This window comes from Chlorocebus sabaeus, chromosome 4 (genome assembly GCF_047675955.1).
Source record: "Chlorocebus sabaeus isolate Y175 chromosome 4, mChlSab1.0.hap1, whole genome shotgun sequence".
NCBI classification, from domain to species: Eukaryota; Metazoa; Chordata; class Mammalia; order Primates; family Cercopithecidae; genus Chlorocebus; species Chlorocebus sabaeus.
The window spans coordinates 1655082-1672879 of NC_132907.1; the positions used below are offsets into that span (position 1 = coordinate 1655082).

General features: G+C 35.3%; 1 protein-coding gene across 2 annotated transcripts in view; it reads right to left on the reverse strand.

Annotated features, from left to right (window-relative positions):
* Positions 1-17798, reverse strand: part of ARSK (arylsulfatase family member K) — a 49846-nt gene that overhangs the window by 21298 nt on the left and 10750 nt on the right. For both annotated transcript variants that reach the window (XR_005234651.2, XM_007978797.3), the window contains exons 3-4: positions 15961-16120; positions 1113-1395 (exon numbers count right to left, since the gene is read on the reverse strand). Coding sequence is in view for 1 of the 2 variants with exons in the window: in XM_007978797.3 (XP_007976988.3) it covers positions 1113-1395; positions 15961-16120 (443 nt within the window). In the remaining variant the exon portion in view is untranslated. The remainder of the gene's footprint in view (positions 1-1112; positions 1396-15960; positions 16121-17798) is intronic.

The following is a 17798-nucleotide window of genomic DNA, read 5'->3' on the forward strand; positions in this document are numbered from 1 at the left end:
AGTATACAACAGATACATATGCCATTCAGTGACTAATCATGTTGTTTCTTTTAAAATGTGTCAGTGATTAGTTATCTGGTACACGCACAGACAACAAAACATGTACTTGTATCCTAGTGATAAATTAATGTGACACTTTATAAAAAGGGATAATGAAGAGAAGTCAACAAAGATGAACATAGAGTAAAAAAAGGAAAAGTGACAAGGCTGGAATTTAAATTCAAATCTAATGTAAATGAAGTTATAGAAGAAACAGCTGAGCTGGGAATGTTGACACTGCTGTCATTCAAGAGACATTAGAAATGTAGCCAGAGGAACTGAGTGAAGGCACATTTACCAGCATAAATGAGGAAGGTTGTTGTGAAGAAAAAGACAAAGATGCACCACAGAAAGCAATATTGGCAAAATTTTTCACATTAAAGGAACTTGGAGATATATCATTACATTGAAAGTGCAAAAGCTAAAATGTTGGAAGGTAATCCAAATTTAGAAAGAAATAATGACAATTTGCCAAGTCTTAGAGAAGATGCTCTCTCTGTATCATAAGTTTTATGATGAGAAGGCAAGCACTCTTCAATCTACTGGTAAGTTTTTTTAACCAAAAAAATTCCCGCTTTAATTCTCAGTGTTTCTAGCATTTTCACTATTATGTACTACATAAATATTAGTTTATTTTTTCTTTTCCATTTTTAACCAAAAGTGACACAATTTAAAATATTTTGATAAATGTTTTTAAAGGTGCCAGAAAATGGTCATTTTTCCCATTTACTAAGGTTGTTTTACCTGGTTTCAGCTTGCATGGTCATTTTTACAGTCTGGAACAGTGCAAAGTGAGGACGGCCTACATTTCTAAGAGAATGCCTTTTAGTTTCTCTTTTTATAGACATATCCTTGGCAAATGTATTCAATCCAGAAGTACGCTTCTGACTTTTAACACTTATTTTATTTCTGTAAAACTGTCCCTTTAGTTTTTATCTAACTAGTTATTGGTCAAGTTTGAATACACAATTTTCAATTTTTCTTTAAAAGTGATAATAAAAGATACAATGGGCGAATACCCATAAGCCAAATATATAAATCTAATTTTGAGCACACACAATGTAGTTACTTACTTTTCCAAGCCAATAAAGAGATGTGTGAAATGTTGAAGATCCAAAATTTTCTCCAGAAGATGGTGAAGGGTAAGGGTGTGGTAAATTTAATCCCAAGTAAAGAACAAATGGTTCAGTGTAATTAATTGCTTCCTTTCTTAACCAATTTATTGCTTTGTCTGTATTCTGCCAATCCCTTTCCATCACTCTGACTTTAGTCCTATTATGGATAAGATTAACCATGGGTCTGCCTTCTTGTCTGAGTAAGAAAGCAACATCTCTTGTCCATGCTTCCACACGATTACTGAGGGAGCAAAAACACACGTATATTGTCAGGTATATTAAAAAGTTTTAAAAACGTACTAAGCATACATTAAGAAAACAACATGGAAAACGATTTTTAGGTTCAGTCTTATAAATGTTCAGAATAACTATATTAGATCTAAAAAAGAAAGTTATTGAGCATTACAGATTAAAAAAATAGAAAAAAAGCCAAGAATCGAATATTCACTTATGTGTTCTTTAAAACTACGAAAGATTATGTAGAATGGTTAACTTTTCTTACAGCAAGATATTTAAACAAAATGTTTCAGATTTCTAATACTTCTTCTTTACTAAATTTTCTAACATTTTTATTTTTTCGCTTAGAAGATATTATTCCTAACCAAAGCTACTATAATTTCCTTTTATCACTGAATATTTATAGTTTAAAAAATATACCTACCATGTATACTTCATGTGTTGCTGAAGTTTCAGGTTTAAAATTGTTTCCAGCTCTATCTTTTCTTATTAAAAGAACAATTTTAACTATAATCTGAGCTATCTAAGCTAAAAGTGATATAAATTTCATATCCATTATAAACCAGAGATATTTTCTTTATTACTGATTTACAAGTTAAATGATTCAATTAATTCACTTTCTCAAACAAAAAATTAATTCACTTTCTCTCAATCTTTATTTTATCTGACTGCTTGATTTTTCTCAATCAAGCTCTAAGCATATGTAGCTGACATAATTGGTTGGATAGCAGTCCTAGGCATTTCTAGAAAGTTTGCTTTTTAAGTTTCTGTTGAGATAAGTATCTCTGAAGTGCTCTATCAATAGAGAAAAGTGTTTTAAAAATCCAGATACCAACTCATAAACAAAAAATATTTTATACTAAAACATAATACTGCTCTTAAGAGAAATTGCAATCCATATAAAATGACTAACAACCTATATATAAGTTAAAATAGAAAAATTTTATACCCTGCCTTTTGAATGCAGGTAAATAAATTTAAATAGCTACAATAAAAATTCATTTTTCTTTTAGATATTCAATATATTTTGATAAAAACAATAAAAACCATAATTTCAGCAGAATTATATCTATCTAACAGATCCTAATTAATTCTAACAGATGGGAAACCCTAAAATAGGAAGTTTTGTATTCATCACACTATCAAAACAATCTGACATTGGTGTCTCATCTTTTGCTTAAATCACAGCTAAACTCTTACTGTATGTGACGATTACTGTATGTGACGATTACTGTATGTGACGACTACTGTATGTGACGACTACTGTATGTGACGATTACTATTGTTGCAGAGGTGGAATTTTAGGGGTTTATAACACCAGCAGTGTGTGTGGTAGAACTCAGATTCTGAGAGAAGGAATAGGACACTGAAATGTATATAATGTGTTTAGGAACCAAAGTACTTTCTTTTCAGTCAGAGAGTATTACATGAGAAAATATGGCTGAGAACCGATTACAACAAGCAAGCTTTTAATACAACCTAACTAGTTGCCACTCTTTGGATTAACTCAGGTTAGACTATTGTTCTGACTATGCTAACTGACCTAACCACTGGACTTCACGATGTAGTCTAGACCATGAGCGAGCCTAGGCTATGTCAAGGAAAGATTTTCAAGCCTTGAAAGACGGCTATATTGAACCCAGTTTGCTGCATCTTTTGCTATAACAGTGATAAAGTGTGACATCATTTAACCTTTCTGGTAATAAATTTATGCCCTCTCCCTGTTTTTTTTTTTTTAACTGTGTTCCTGAAATTCTTTTAACCAAGGTCCCCTTAAGTGTAAAATGGCTCAAATCAAATTAATTTTGGCCTACTCTAATCATTATGGCCAGATTTCAAATGTGGCTTTATAACTAAATAATATGCGATTGTCCTCTAACTAAATAATATGTGATTTCTCTATTATCTTAGTGGTATCCTCTCTTGTCTTTTCATGAGTATGGCTTTAGTGTGATTCCCATAACTGCTGGTACTTAAGTAGAGTTGTAACAAGCGATTTCAAGCACTGCTAAGGCAGCAGAGACAAGATTATGGTTAAAGGCAAAAGGTATTTTTACTTTTCTCAAATTTTTTCACTTTGATTAGTTGACCCATGTTCACTGTGCCTAAAGTGTAAAATAACAATTTATTTCTTTGCAACTTAGTGAGGAAGAACATGAGTATAAAGTGATGTATTCAGTAGATGAATATACTACAGTATTTTAAAATCATTTAGCAATTTTTAATGTATTCAAAAATATTAATAATTATAATTAATGACTCTCCATTCTACTTTCACTACTCCCTGGGCCAGCCCAACCTTTCTGGGCCATCATGAAGCACAATACGAGCAGTAGATGCAGCCTAAGCAGTAGGCTGCTACAGGAGTGGCAATTCTTAGTCCAGAAAGTCCCTCTTTCCGGTCCAAGGTACCTTCCAGTCTGTGAGTCCGACGAGTAAAATATGGAATGAGAATATGAATATGTAACTTCATAATCTATTACAATTACAATAATATGATAACTCTTTTGACATAATAATTCTCTCTACTAACCAATGTATCCAGACCCTTCTTACAAGAGTGATGGTCTCTTAATCAGGCCAAAGTATTGCACCTGGAAAACATATCTTTCGCACATATTCTCAGAGCTACTTCTTTGTCTCATCATTTTAAGTGTTCTTCCCCCCACCAGTAATTGCTATAACTTCTTCCAAATATAAGCTTTCTAATTACTTAACCACTGGGAGTATTTTGAACCAATTTTTTACCATTCCATTTCTACGTATTTTGTCCAGAATACCAAGAGTATGGTTTCAATCAGGACAATTGAAAAGGGCTTGAATCAATAAGGAGGATCCAAAACTACCTGTGGCTCAGATATTTTATGATTCAGTGGCTGTTCTCAATATAAATTTACCCTGCTGCTTGCAATAGGCACAGCTATACAATGCATAGTCTCCTCTATGCCAGCATCTCTCAAAGTATAGTACAGGGATCCCTGAGGATTCCCAAGACACTCTCAGCGAGCCCATGAGGTCAAAACTATTGTCATAATAACAGCAAGATGATATTTACCTTTTTCATGCTCATTCTCTCATTACATACAGTGTGCAGTAAAAGAGACCACTCTGATCTATCCTGAGGTAGGAGCCCAGATGTGAAGTATATCTATCTCAAGGAAGATTGTCTTCTATAAACTTAGAGAGGCTTCAATGTTTCCTTATATCATGCCCCTCTTGAGTGGCCCAATGTCTACTTCAACTCTTTATAGAAATGTAAGAGGGGCTTTTCTTCTCAAAGGGATACAAATAATAATCACGCATTGCTGATAAAGACAGTCACAATTTGTTACACCTTGTCCTACTTCCACCAGAGGTCCAGTTCTTTATATCCTTGCTACTCCAAGTGTGGTCCATGGACCAGCAACATCAGCAGCTCCTGGGAGCTCCCATAATTCCCACATGTTGTGGGAGGGACTCATCATAATTGAATCATGGGGGCGGTTTCCCCCATACTGTTCTCATGGTAGTGAATAAGTCTCCCAAGATCCGATGGTTTTATAAAGGGTTTCCGCTTTCACTTGATTTTTCATTCTCTCTTGCCTGCTGCCATGTAAGACATGCCTTTCACCTTCCACCGTGACTGCGAGGCCTCCCAAGCCACATGAAACTGTGAGTCCATTAAACCTCTTTTTCTTTATAAATTACCCAGTCTTGGGTATGTCTTTATTGGCAGCATGAGAACAGACTAATAAACCATCCTAGACTCACTGAATCACAAAGGGCATCTAAGAAGATGCCCAAGTCATTTGTATGTATATTAAGGTTTGAGATGCACAGCTTAAGAATTTTTTTCTGCAAAAATCCTCAAATTTTAATCAAAATTCAATCAAAATGGAAGATAATCAAAATGGAGCTTCCACAGTAGCCTATAAATAGGAGAATTATTCTACCTTGGTTCAATTCCAGAAAACAGTTGATAGCCAAATATACTATCTAACAATCAGCAGTTTAATTATTTTTAACAACAAAAAACTCCTCACTAATACAAATGAAAAACGAAACTACTTAACACATTACCAACTAATTATTACATAAATTTGTATATTTGCCATTACTGTGTGGGTTTTCTGTGGCAGTGTGCTAAATTCTACTGCTAAAATATTGGATACAATCAGTTTACAAGTAGCACAGGATTAGTTTATATAGTAACAATTATATCTGAAAAAATATACCTTAAAATTGATGACGAGAATGAGTTTTCTTTCCACATGAAGTAGGAGCCTAAACATAAACCTTCAGCTTCCTAAGAGTCTACTGAAGATGATTAACTATCTCAGACTTAGACTTCTGTGATCTCTCTCTTTTTCTCATTGTTGATGAGACTGTAGCATCTAATTTGTTTCTGGTAAATCTCACAATAAAAAAATTAGAAAAATGATGATTCTGAAAAATTCCCTTGCAAATTTCTGTATTGACCTAATAAATTCTGTAGGAGAAAAAGGAATCTATATTCATTCCCATTAAATGCTCTTTTCTGGACTTGGTGTGGGGGCTCACACCTGTAATCCCAGGGCTTTGGGAGGCCGAGGTAGGAGGACTGTTTGAGCCCAGGAGTTTGAGACCAGCCAGGGCAACATAGTGACACCTTGTCTGTACCAAAAAAGAAAAAAAATAATTGTTAGCTGGGCGTGTTGGTATGTGCCTGTGGTCCTAGCTACTTAGGAGGCTGACTGGGGAGGATCACTTACTGTCAGGAGTTTGAGGCTGCAGTGAGCTATGATCCTGCCACTTTACTCTAGCCTAGGTGACAAAGTGAGATCTCATCTCTTAAAAAACAAAACAAAACAAAACAAAACTCTTCTCTCAAATTTGAGAGAAACACACATACAATTTTTTAAAGGATTTACAAGGCTGTCATCCATCTTCTTTACATATGATCACTCACAAAAACAATCTGTTTTAGTTGAACGAATAACACCTACCCTGGCAAATTCAGGTTGGGACATCATTTTTAAATACACATTATTTAAATGCTCAAAATATGCATGCTTTCACATTTATTAGTTTTATTAATTCCAACCATTTCATTTTTTGGTAAAATTACAATAGCTGGTGCCCCTTAATCTTTTCTTACTCATGGGTTTCTTTGTAAATATGATTAAAATCACAGATTTTTCTCTATTAAACAGTAACATTAATTACAACACAAATTATACTGGTTATGTAATAATAATAATAGTAAATATATTTCAAAGAAAAGTTTTCTTTGCAAGTGTGCGTGTGGAGGTGAGTATTCAGGGATTTTATCTTGTGAAATCTCACCTAGCCATTTTCTGGTCCGCTCGTGAATTCATCATTGTGGAAGCACTAATATTTACAACTTTGAATTCCTAGATGACTATAGCCCTTGATAGGGTATACATGTTTAATGTAGCCTGAGCTTAAACAAAGGCAGCCTTTTTGATTCAATTAAAGAAATAATGAATACGTACTACATGCAAGACATTGATCTAGGCAGGTGTTTAATGAGACTTGCTAAGCTAACAAATTGGTATTTCCACCTCATATCCACTCAGACATAAAACCCTCCTACTATTGTACTTTTAAAAATAAATGCCAAAGGCTATTTTATGGAAAAAACAACTGTAATAAAATACTTCAGCTGTGAATCTAAAAATGGTTTAGATCACATTCACCATTTTATATCCAAAAGGAGATGATTTTTCTTATGCTTTTAAAGTAATTAACATATCAATTTGACTATAACATTTACAATTTTTGTAAACCTTTGTTTTTTAATATTATACAGAAAATGTAACCCAGACAAAATGTCATCAAATCTGAAAAAATAAAGCAGGTGGGTTATTCCCAGATTATCTGTTGTTAATAGAACTTACTAAGCAGTCATTACAGTGGACACATCACCATATCCACAGCTCTTGCTGAAGGAGTGATTTAGTTGGCCACATTATGTAGGATTTATCTCCCTTTCTAGCCTGTCAACTGGCCAGGTGTGGGCACCTAACCTAAACACTAGCACTTAACGTGGCCGGCACTTAACTTATGATGGAGTCTTGCATGAAATATAAGTTAGGACTATCATCCCTATTTATAGAATTTAAATTTAGAAAGAAAATAATCCAGAAACTGGAGGTTTTTAAGATGCAGCTACGAGGTAGAGACAGTCACAAAGGAGATGGAACTTGAGCCAAAAAGAGGGTGGCAGGTCAAAGTTGGGTTTGGAAGTGATACAGCTGAGAAGACTCAGAGTCTGGGTACTTTTTAATATTTCCAGTAGAGGCAGGGTTTCACCATGTTGGCCAGGCTGGTCTCGAACTCCTGAGCTCAAGTGATCTGCCCGCCTTGGCCTCCCAAAGTGCTGGGGTTAAAGGCATGAGTTACAGCGCCTGGTCCTAATTCAAAAAACTTAATGAAAATAATCACCATATTGAGAGTACTAAATGAAAATCTCAGTCAATTTTTAAGTCTCAGAATAGATGACATGAAAAGTATACGCTTGGCTGGGCACAATGGCTCATGCCAGTAATCCCAGCAATTTGGGAGCCTGAGGCGGGCAGATCACGAGGTCAGGAGATCGAGACCATCCTGGCCAACATGGTGAAACCCCATCTCTACTAAAATACAAAAAATTAGCCAGGTGTGGGGGCGCGCAGCTGTATTCCCAGCTACTCAGGAGGCTGAGACAGGAGAATCATTTGAATCCGGGAGGTGGAGGGTGCATACACTTATGCGACACATCATATCAACAGAATGAAGGACAAAAACCATATGATCATTTCAACTGATGCTGAAAAAGCTTTCAATAAAATTCAACATCCCTTTATCATTACCCCCCACCACAAAAAATACTGGGAACAGAAGGAACATACCTCAACATAAAGACACATACAACAGACCCACAGCTAGTATCATGCTGAATGACCAAAAACTAAAAGCCCTTCCTCTAAGATCTGAAACACAACGAGAATGCCCACTGTCACCACTGTTATTCAACACAGTACTGGAAGTCCTAGCTAATCAGATAAGAGAAAGAAATAAAGGGCATCCAAATTGAAAAGGAAGGAGTCAAATTATTCTTGTTTGCAGATGATGTAAACTTTCATTTAGAAAAACATAAAGACTCCACCAAAAAACTATTAGAGATGATAAGTTCAGTAAAGTTGCGGGACACAAAATCAACAAACAAAGATCAGTTGCATTTCTATATGTCAACAGCAAACAATCTGAAAAAGAGATGAAGAAAGTAATCCCATCCCATGAAGTAATCCTTCAGAAATGAAGAAAGTAACAGGTACAAAAGTATACTTAGGAATTAACTAAAGTAGTAAAAGATCTCTACAATGAACACTATAAAACATTGATGAAAGCAATTGAGAGGACACAAAAAACTGAAAAGATATTCCATGTTCATGGACTGGAAGAATGTCCATACTACTGAAAGCAATTTACAGATTCAATGCAATCCATATCAAAATACCAATAACATTCTTCATAGAAATAGAAAACACAATCCTAAAATTTATATGGAACCAAAACAAACAAACAACAACAACAACAAAAAACAACAACTCAAAGTAGCCCAAGCTATCCTGAGCAAAAAGAACAAAATTGGAGGAATTATATTACCTGCCTTCAAATTATACTTCAGAGCTTTAGTAACCAAAATAGCAGGGCACTGGCATAAAAACAGACACGTAAGACCAATGGAACAGAACACAGAACCCAGAAACAACTCCATACACCTACAGTGAACTCATTTTTGACAAAGGTGCCAGGAACATACATTGGGGAAAGGGCAGTGTCTTCAATAAATGGTGCTGGGAGAACTGGATATCCATAGGCAGAAAAATGAAACTAGATCTCTATCTCTTACCACATTAAAAATCAAATCAAAATGGATTAAATACTTAAATCTGAGACCTCATACCATGAAACTATTAAAATAAAGCATTGGGGAAACTCTCTAGGACACTGGACTAGACAAATATTTCTTGAGTAATACCCCACAAACACAGACAACTAAAATAAAAATAGACAAATGGGATCACATCAAGTTAAAAAGCTTCTGCACAAGGGAAACAAAAAAAAGTGAAGACACAACCCACAGATGGGAGAAAACATTTGAAAACTATCCATCTGACAAGATATTTATAACCAGGATATATAAGGAACTCAAACAACTTAACAGGAAAGAAATCTAATAACCTGATTAAATAATGGGAAAAAAATCTCAACAGACAGTTCTTAAAAGAAGACATACAAATGGCAAACAGGTATACGAAAAGATACTCAGCAACAATGATCATTAGAGAAATACAAATCAAAACTATAATGAGATATCATCTCAGCTAAAATGGCTTTTATCTAAAAGTCAGGCAATAACAAGTGCTGGCGAGGATATGGAGCAAAGGGAACTCTTGTATACTGTTGGTGGGAATGTAAATTAGTACAACCACCATGACGAACAGTTTGGAGGTTCCTCAAAATACTAAAAATAGAGTTGCCATAAGATCCAGCAATCTCACTAGGTATACACCCAAAAGAAAGAAAATCTGGATATCAAAGAGATATCTGCACTTCCATGTTGATTACAGTACTAGTCACAATAAGCCAAGATTTAGAAGCAACCAAAGTGTCCATTAACAGACAAATGGATAAAGAAAATGTGGTACTTATACACAATGGAGTACTATTCAGCTATAAAAAAGAATGAGATGCAGTCATTTGCAACAGCATGGACGGCATTGGAGGTCATTATGTTAAGTGAAATAAGCCAGGCACAGAAAGGCAAACTTCACATGTTCTCACTTATTTGTGGGAGCTGAAAATTAAACAATCGAAGCAGAATGATGGTTTACCAAAGGCTGGGCAGAATAGTTGGGGTGGGGGCAGTGGGAATGATTAATGGGCACAAAAAAAAAAATGGAAAGGATAAGATCTAATATTTGACAATAAAACAGGGTGAGCATAGTCAATAATTCAATTGTACATTTAAAAATGACTAAAAGAGTATAATTGGATTGTTTATAACCCAAAGGTCAAATGCTTTAAGGGGATGGATACTCCATTTACCTTGATAGTTTCATCACGCATTATATGCCTGTATCAAAATATCTCCTGTACTCCCTAAGTCTATATACTTACTATGCACATACAACAATTAAAAACATTGCTTATTTTGAAAAATATTAACCTGCATGAGCAGACAACATACATAATTACAATGGTAAGATGAAATGATGGGGAATTTGATTTTAGATTTTCAAGAGGATAGAAGCTAGGAAAAACAACACAGCAGCTTGTTTAATTTCTCTTCTGATAGCATTACAATGTAAGTTCCATGACACTGGAGAATTGTGTGTTGTGATTGCTACTGTATTTGCATCATCTAAAAATAATGTCTGGCACATAATAGCTGGCTCAAAAATATTAGCTTAGTGGATACTACAAATACCTGATTTTACTTTTGTAATTTAAATAAGGGTCATCTTCTAGTCTTAGTACTTTAAGGAATTCTACTTAATATTAAATTTTTTATTATACTGATGTTAGAAATTTAGTTTTTAAAATATTCTATATAAAATCAATTACCTCCTAATTCTATACACTTTCTATACACAATTCTATACATTTTCTTTTTGTTAATTCTAAAAACTAAATTGATGTACTAGTGTCAAGTGGATTTGATCCCTTAGAATGTGAAAGAATAAACAATATTTAAAATGTAGGCAATTATTTTAAGTGTGACATTCCTAAGACCAGGCTGGCAAGCATAAAATACCTAGTTTTAGACATGTTTTCTCAATCTCTACACTAAAGACATTTTGGACTTCATCATTCTTTATGAGGGAAGGGGCTGTTTTGTGCATTATAGACTGTTTTGCAGCAACCTTGGCCTCTACCCACCAGATACCAGCAAAATAACCCTGGTGTTATCAACCAAAAATGTCTCCAGACATTGTCAAATGTCTTCTTGGCAGCCAAGAGGTGGAGGTGGGGGTATATGGGGTGAGGGGAGGGGTGACTGCCCTCAGTTGAAAACCACTACTTTAGATATTGGGAATATATAGGCAACAAAATTTAACTGAAAGCAAAAATCACCAAAATACCCTATGAATTAAATAAAAATGTTTTCTTTCAACTGATAAGAAGACAGTAAATTTGAACTTAAACCTGTTACAACTCAATACATACAATGTGAAGGGATAGATGAGTATCAGAAATTTAGAAACCACTTAACTGTACTCCATTGGAGTTACAGAACTGCAGAGTAGAAGAACTTTAAAGGTCACCTAGTGAAAGCTCATTTGACTAAACTGGGATTCTAAGCAGATAACTTACTTGCTGAAGGTCTTATCATCAGTAAATGGCATTTTTATGAGTAATACTACTAGTATCTCTTTAACAAGTGTCCAGATGAAACAACCGTGCAGCCCGTAGAGATCCTAGTATGGTGTGGTGTGTCACATATAAGAAGGGACACTTACTTAAATTAGTGTTCCTAAACTGGTACAGGAAGGAAGCATCACTGATGCCTAAAAAAGACAGACAGAAGTATTATAATAATAAAGAAACCTGTAATTCTGGCTGAAAATATAAGCAGGTTCAAAAATGGCCAATTTCAGTAATAAAGAGTTATAATAACTTGCATTTTGAGTTTGAAAGTCAATCTATCAACAAGACTGAATGCCCCTATTTATGAAATTTGATATTGTGAGACCATGTTTTGCTCTGAGACCCATTTTTAAGCTTACACTGAAAATGTGCTATAATTCATATAACCTTCAGACATGCTATTAATAGCAACCTTGACTTACTTCTCAGCCAAATGTCTGTGTGCATATATACAGTGCTCATAAAAATACTCCTGGTGGCTTATTTCAATTTCCTAAGCTCTGATGAGAGTGTGAGTAAATGAAAATAAGCTTTAAGAAAGTATTGCACTGAAAACCATCTTTGACACCAAATATCAACATCTAAGTGGTTTTTTTCCTCTACTAATTTTAGAATTCCACACGACAAAGAAAGAACTCCTAAATATCAGTATTTTAAAAATTAAAAAAACATAAAAACAGGATATCCTCTATTGTAGCTACGTAAAAAATACTAATAATGAACAAATGATATGATCCTGCATTACACAGAATATCAATGTTTACCAAATAATAAACTGTACGTACTTCAAAATAACTTTTTCATTCATTCATTAATCAAAAATTTAATTGTGAACCTACAATGTACTGGTGCTATGCTGGCAAATGGGAACAAAGCAGAGAAGAAGAGATAAGGTCCTTGCTCTGCGTGGATAATTATCCTGCTGTGGAATAAAAGTCAGGTCATATTTTAACTGTGTCACATAGAAGAATAAAAGTTACAGGAGATAGACGGCATTCAATCTTAGATTTATTTTATTATAAACAGTTGTATTTTACTTTAGATTAAGCTTGCATTCTAAAAAGGAGAAAGATTTTAAAGAGAAAGTTGTGAAACTCCATAAAGTAACTAGTAATGCAAAGCACTTGAGAAAAATGATGGTTATGGCCGGGCGCAGTGGCTCAACGGCTGTAATCCCAGCACTTTGGGAGGCAGAGGCAGGCAGATCATGAGGTCAGGAGTTCGAGAACAGCCTGACCAACATGGTGAAACCCTGTCTCTACTGAAAATACAAAAATTAGCTGGGCGTGGTGGTGCATGCCTATGATCCCAGCTACTCAGGAGGCTGAGGCAGGAGAATCGCTGGAACCTGGGAGGCGGAGGTTGCAGTGAGCTGAGATCAAGCTATTGCACTCCAGCATGGGCAACAGAGTGAGACTCTGTCTCAAAAAAAAAAAAAAAAAAAAAGATGGTTATATAAATGTTCGACTGCAATTCTGGTTAGGCCATTTTCATAATAATAATCTTTCAATTGACTAAATGCTTACTCTGTGCCAGGCACTGTTAAATATTTTATATTATTCTGCTTACTCCTTGTATAGTATCTTTTAACTCATATAAAACACAGTCATCCAACGAGGTAGGAATCATAATTCTGACAGAAAACTTACAGAACACTGACACGTAATGCCAGGTAACTTGACCAAGAATTCTTATAGAACACTGACACTCAATATCAAGTAACTTGCCCAAGGTTACAAGGATGGTAAGCAGGGAAGCTGGGTATCTGACTGCTCTGGTGGACACAAAGCTATGCTCCTCCTCCTACATGTACTTCCTCTCCCTCCCTTTCTTTCTGATATTAGCAGGGCAGAGTAAGGGAACAGGATTTTGCACAGAGAAACTAGCTCATGCAATAGTCCAGATGTAGTAAAAAGCATATTAAGGAAAGCTTTAAAAAACCAGGTGCATACTAAGGGATGGATAGAGTGGTATGAAATGAGACTGGAGGTAGGCAGGGGCTAGATCATGTAGGGTCTCATAAATCATGATGTGGATTTGGGATTTTAACTAACCTGAAGAGAAAAACCACTGAAAGATTTTAAGCAAGTGTGTCATGTAATCAGACATATATCTAAGAAAGATCATTCCAGTTGCCTATAGAAAATGGGTCAGATAGAGTACGAAGAGTCCAGGTAGAAGCCCATTTTAATAGTTTAGGCAAGAGATGACAGTAGCTTTGTGGAGAGAGTGAGAAGTGAGTAAATTGGAGAAATAATTCAGAAGCAGAACTGACTACATTTGGCCATGCATTAGAAGACAGAGCAAAGAACAGGAATGTCAGGATTGCTTCCGTGTTTCCTGTACTGCCATCTTTTAGATTCTGGAGGACAGAAAAGGAAAGAAATTAAACAGTAACTAGCAAATCAATTTTAATGTTCAGATTATTTTAGATTATTTTAGTATCTGTTTACCCAAAACTCACTGTATTCATCTCCTAGAACTGTCAGAATAAATTACTACAAACTGTGTGGCTTAAAACAACAGGAACCTGTTCTCCCACAGTTCTGGAAGCTATAAGTCTAAAATCAAGGTGTCAGCAGAGACACATTCCCTCTGAAGGCTCTGGCAGAATTTTTCCTTGCCTCTTCTTAACTTATGGTGACTCCTGGCAATCTTTCATTCTTTGGCTTGTAGCTGCATCACTCTCTCTGCCTCCGTCTTCACATTGTTTTCTTCTGTGTGCACCTATGTCCTTGTTCCTCTTCTAGTAAGGACAGCAGTCATGATTTCATCTGGAGATCCTTACTAACTACATCTGCAAATAGGGTCTATTTTCCAATAAGATCACATTCTGAAGTTCTTTCTAGGTGGTCACAAAATTTGGGGGAACATTATTCAACGCACTACATTCATCACTATTTTTGTTAACTTAATTTTTTCTTATTATTTATCATCATCATTTGTATCATCGTCATCATCACAACAATCATTACCAATAACCCTCAATTAGTACTTGCCTAGGTAAGAAAGAGGCACTCTAATCCCCAATAGGTATTTGTGTTGGGGGCCACAAGTGTTGGGGGATCCCAAGATCACACCGAAGTTCAGTGGGAGGAATTGCAGGACTCAGAATACAGCTGCACTCATGGCTATAGTTTATCACATAAAAGGATACACAGTGAAATCAGCAAAGGGAAGAGGTGTTTAGGGTGAAGTCCAGAAGAAACTAGGCACAAGCATCCAGATGGAGTCACAGAGGACATAATTCTTCCACCATCAAATTGCGACAACACATGTGAAGTGCTGTTTCTGCTCATTAGAGAGTCAGTACCCAAGTTTTTCAGGAGGGGGGGCTGATTATATAAGCACCCTCTACTTAGCACATACCAAAATTCCAGACTCCTGGAAGGAACGCTGATATTCGGCATAAACCGCAATGTACAAATGCTCCAGGCACACAATAGGCCACGCTTATCAGTTAAGGAATAGTGGGAATACTCCAGAAATCCAAATTCCCAGATGCTAGACAGGGGCCAACCTTCCAAGCAAGCCTTTCTAAGCAGAGCAGTCTCAGGTCTCCTATGTCAGCTCTTTGCTGAACTTATTGATACATTTAATCCTCACAGCAAAGAAATGAAAGTACAGTGTCAACATTTAGACAATGTGTCCAAGATCAGACTACTACAATGCTAGTAGTAAACAGAAACTATTATTCAAAAGTAGGCAATCTGATTCTTGACCTCTACTCTTAACCACTATGCTTAGCTGCCTGGTTTTTGAGGACTTAGTAAAATGAAAGATAAACAAAGTTACAATAGACTCAAGTTAGAGAGAACTGACCAAGGAAAGCAGCAAGAAGGCTATGGTTTTAAAAACAGATTTTAAAATTAACAATACAGTAGCCATTAAAAGAAATTCAATGAAAATAAAGCATGGGCTAAACAACTTTACAAACACTATTTATAGACCTTTAATGTTTAAGAAAAACAAAATGACTAGTATATTAGCCATTTTAATGTTTTACGAAGATGAAAGAAAGCTAAAATTTCAGCCTAATTAACACAATGAAGGGATTAAGATATTTACTTTCACCTTTGTGGAAAAACAAAAAAGTTAAAGTAAAAAAAGAGTACATGTACACGCTATGGTAGAGGGAATCCATGAAGATTATTTTTGCTTCATTTTTTACCTAATGGAGTGATGTCCTGAAGTATAGTCCAGTTTCCCGAATTTCTGTGTTCGGTAGCCATGCCTCTCCATGACATCCATCCATGTTGTGTAATTTGGATCTAGACCCTTAAAATTATTCCAAGATTCTGTTAAGTGAGTGAAGAGTCCACTCCACATTGCTGAGAGAGAGGAAAAAAAAAAAAGGAATTGGGATTAAGGTAACGCTTAACAATTTAACTATTAGGACAATTACTCTGAGAGAGCAGTCCACTAGTGTAGAGCTCACGCTCTGCAATAAAACGTACCCAGATTAGGTGTTTTAGCAAACATTTCTGATTGTTGCCTCATTTTATCAGAGAGATACTCTGTGGGGAGTTACTATTTCCATTTTACAGATGAGTTGACTAATGCTTAGTGGTTAAGTTACTTAAGGTAAATACAGCTGGAATTAAATATGAAGCGTGTGTGACTAGAGGCCTCTTTCAATCACAAAAATAATCCCTAAGTATTTATTGGTTAATTTTCTAAATCAGACAATTGAAGTACAGATCTCATTTCCCCAATATCCTTAAGGATCTTCCCTTATTCCCTGTCTTTTTGCTGGCTTTCCACAAAAAATGTAAGTGTGCTATGCCTTATCTCTCATTTCCTACAACTATGATTGTTTATTCAATCAATACTTATTTTCCTTTTCCCATTTCTGTGTACATAAATAGAAAGTTAGAATAAGCTTTCTGTTTTCATCTAGCAAGATGTTTTCTGAGAGCTGGGATGGGGGATTACCTGGGTTTGAATCCCAATAACACCAGTTACTGAGTAGTCTTTGACAAATTATTTAATCTTGCCTACTCTTCAAAATATACTTCTTCCAGGAAAAGCAACATCTGACATTTTGAGACATCTAGGGTTCATTGGCCACTTTCTCATTCATTATTTAATGTGATGCTCAGAACAACCCTGTGAGGTACACAATATACACAGTAATTTGCAAATAAGAAGACTGAGTGACTTGCTTGAGGATTCGCATCCAGGTCATTGTCTCACCCTAGCCCACTGCTCATTCTACTTTACAGTTAACAAAACTGTTTTTTAATATGCCTGGTCCTTCATTATTGAAATATCATTTACAATATAGTTTAGTTTTCTTTTAATCACTGGTAATAATAGAGTTGTTAATGTTGAAAATATAGGTGAAAGAGAAGTTATAACTCAAATCACAGAGAAAATCATCTCATTTACAGACAAACCAAATCACTGAGTGCCACTTATGAGTTCCAAGGCAACAATCATAAACCAGAAGACAGGGGAAAAGGAAAACAACTATCAGACAATAGATAGAATTTATAAAAATGGCAGTTTTTTCCTATTTGTTAATTATTCATGGCTTAATGTCACTGACATTCTGCCAATAAAACTATGTCTATTTGTTAAATTATTATAATAAAAGTGAACAATTTGACTTGGGATAAAAGTGAATTGAAACTGAAAGAAAGAGGTAAAGTATGTAATCCGAAATAATAAGAAAAAATTCAGGTAAATCTAAATATAAGTTGTAACTACTTTATGTTATACTCTAATGTTCATAGAAGTCCTCCCAATTACCTATACCATTACTGAAAAATTTCCCTGGAAACAGAACTCTTCTAGGAAATATGCGTATTCCCTCATTTTCTTGAATGGTCAAGAGATTCTTAGTCCCCGGTCACAAGGAAATAAAATGGTAATACATGAACTAGACACCATTCTAAATGATAAAAATTCCTACTCTTGAAAAATACAATTTGAACATGCCCAGTAGCCAATATATACCTTAAAATGCACATCTTTTATATTAAAACAATTTTATTGAAGCCAAAT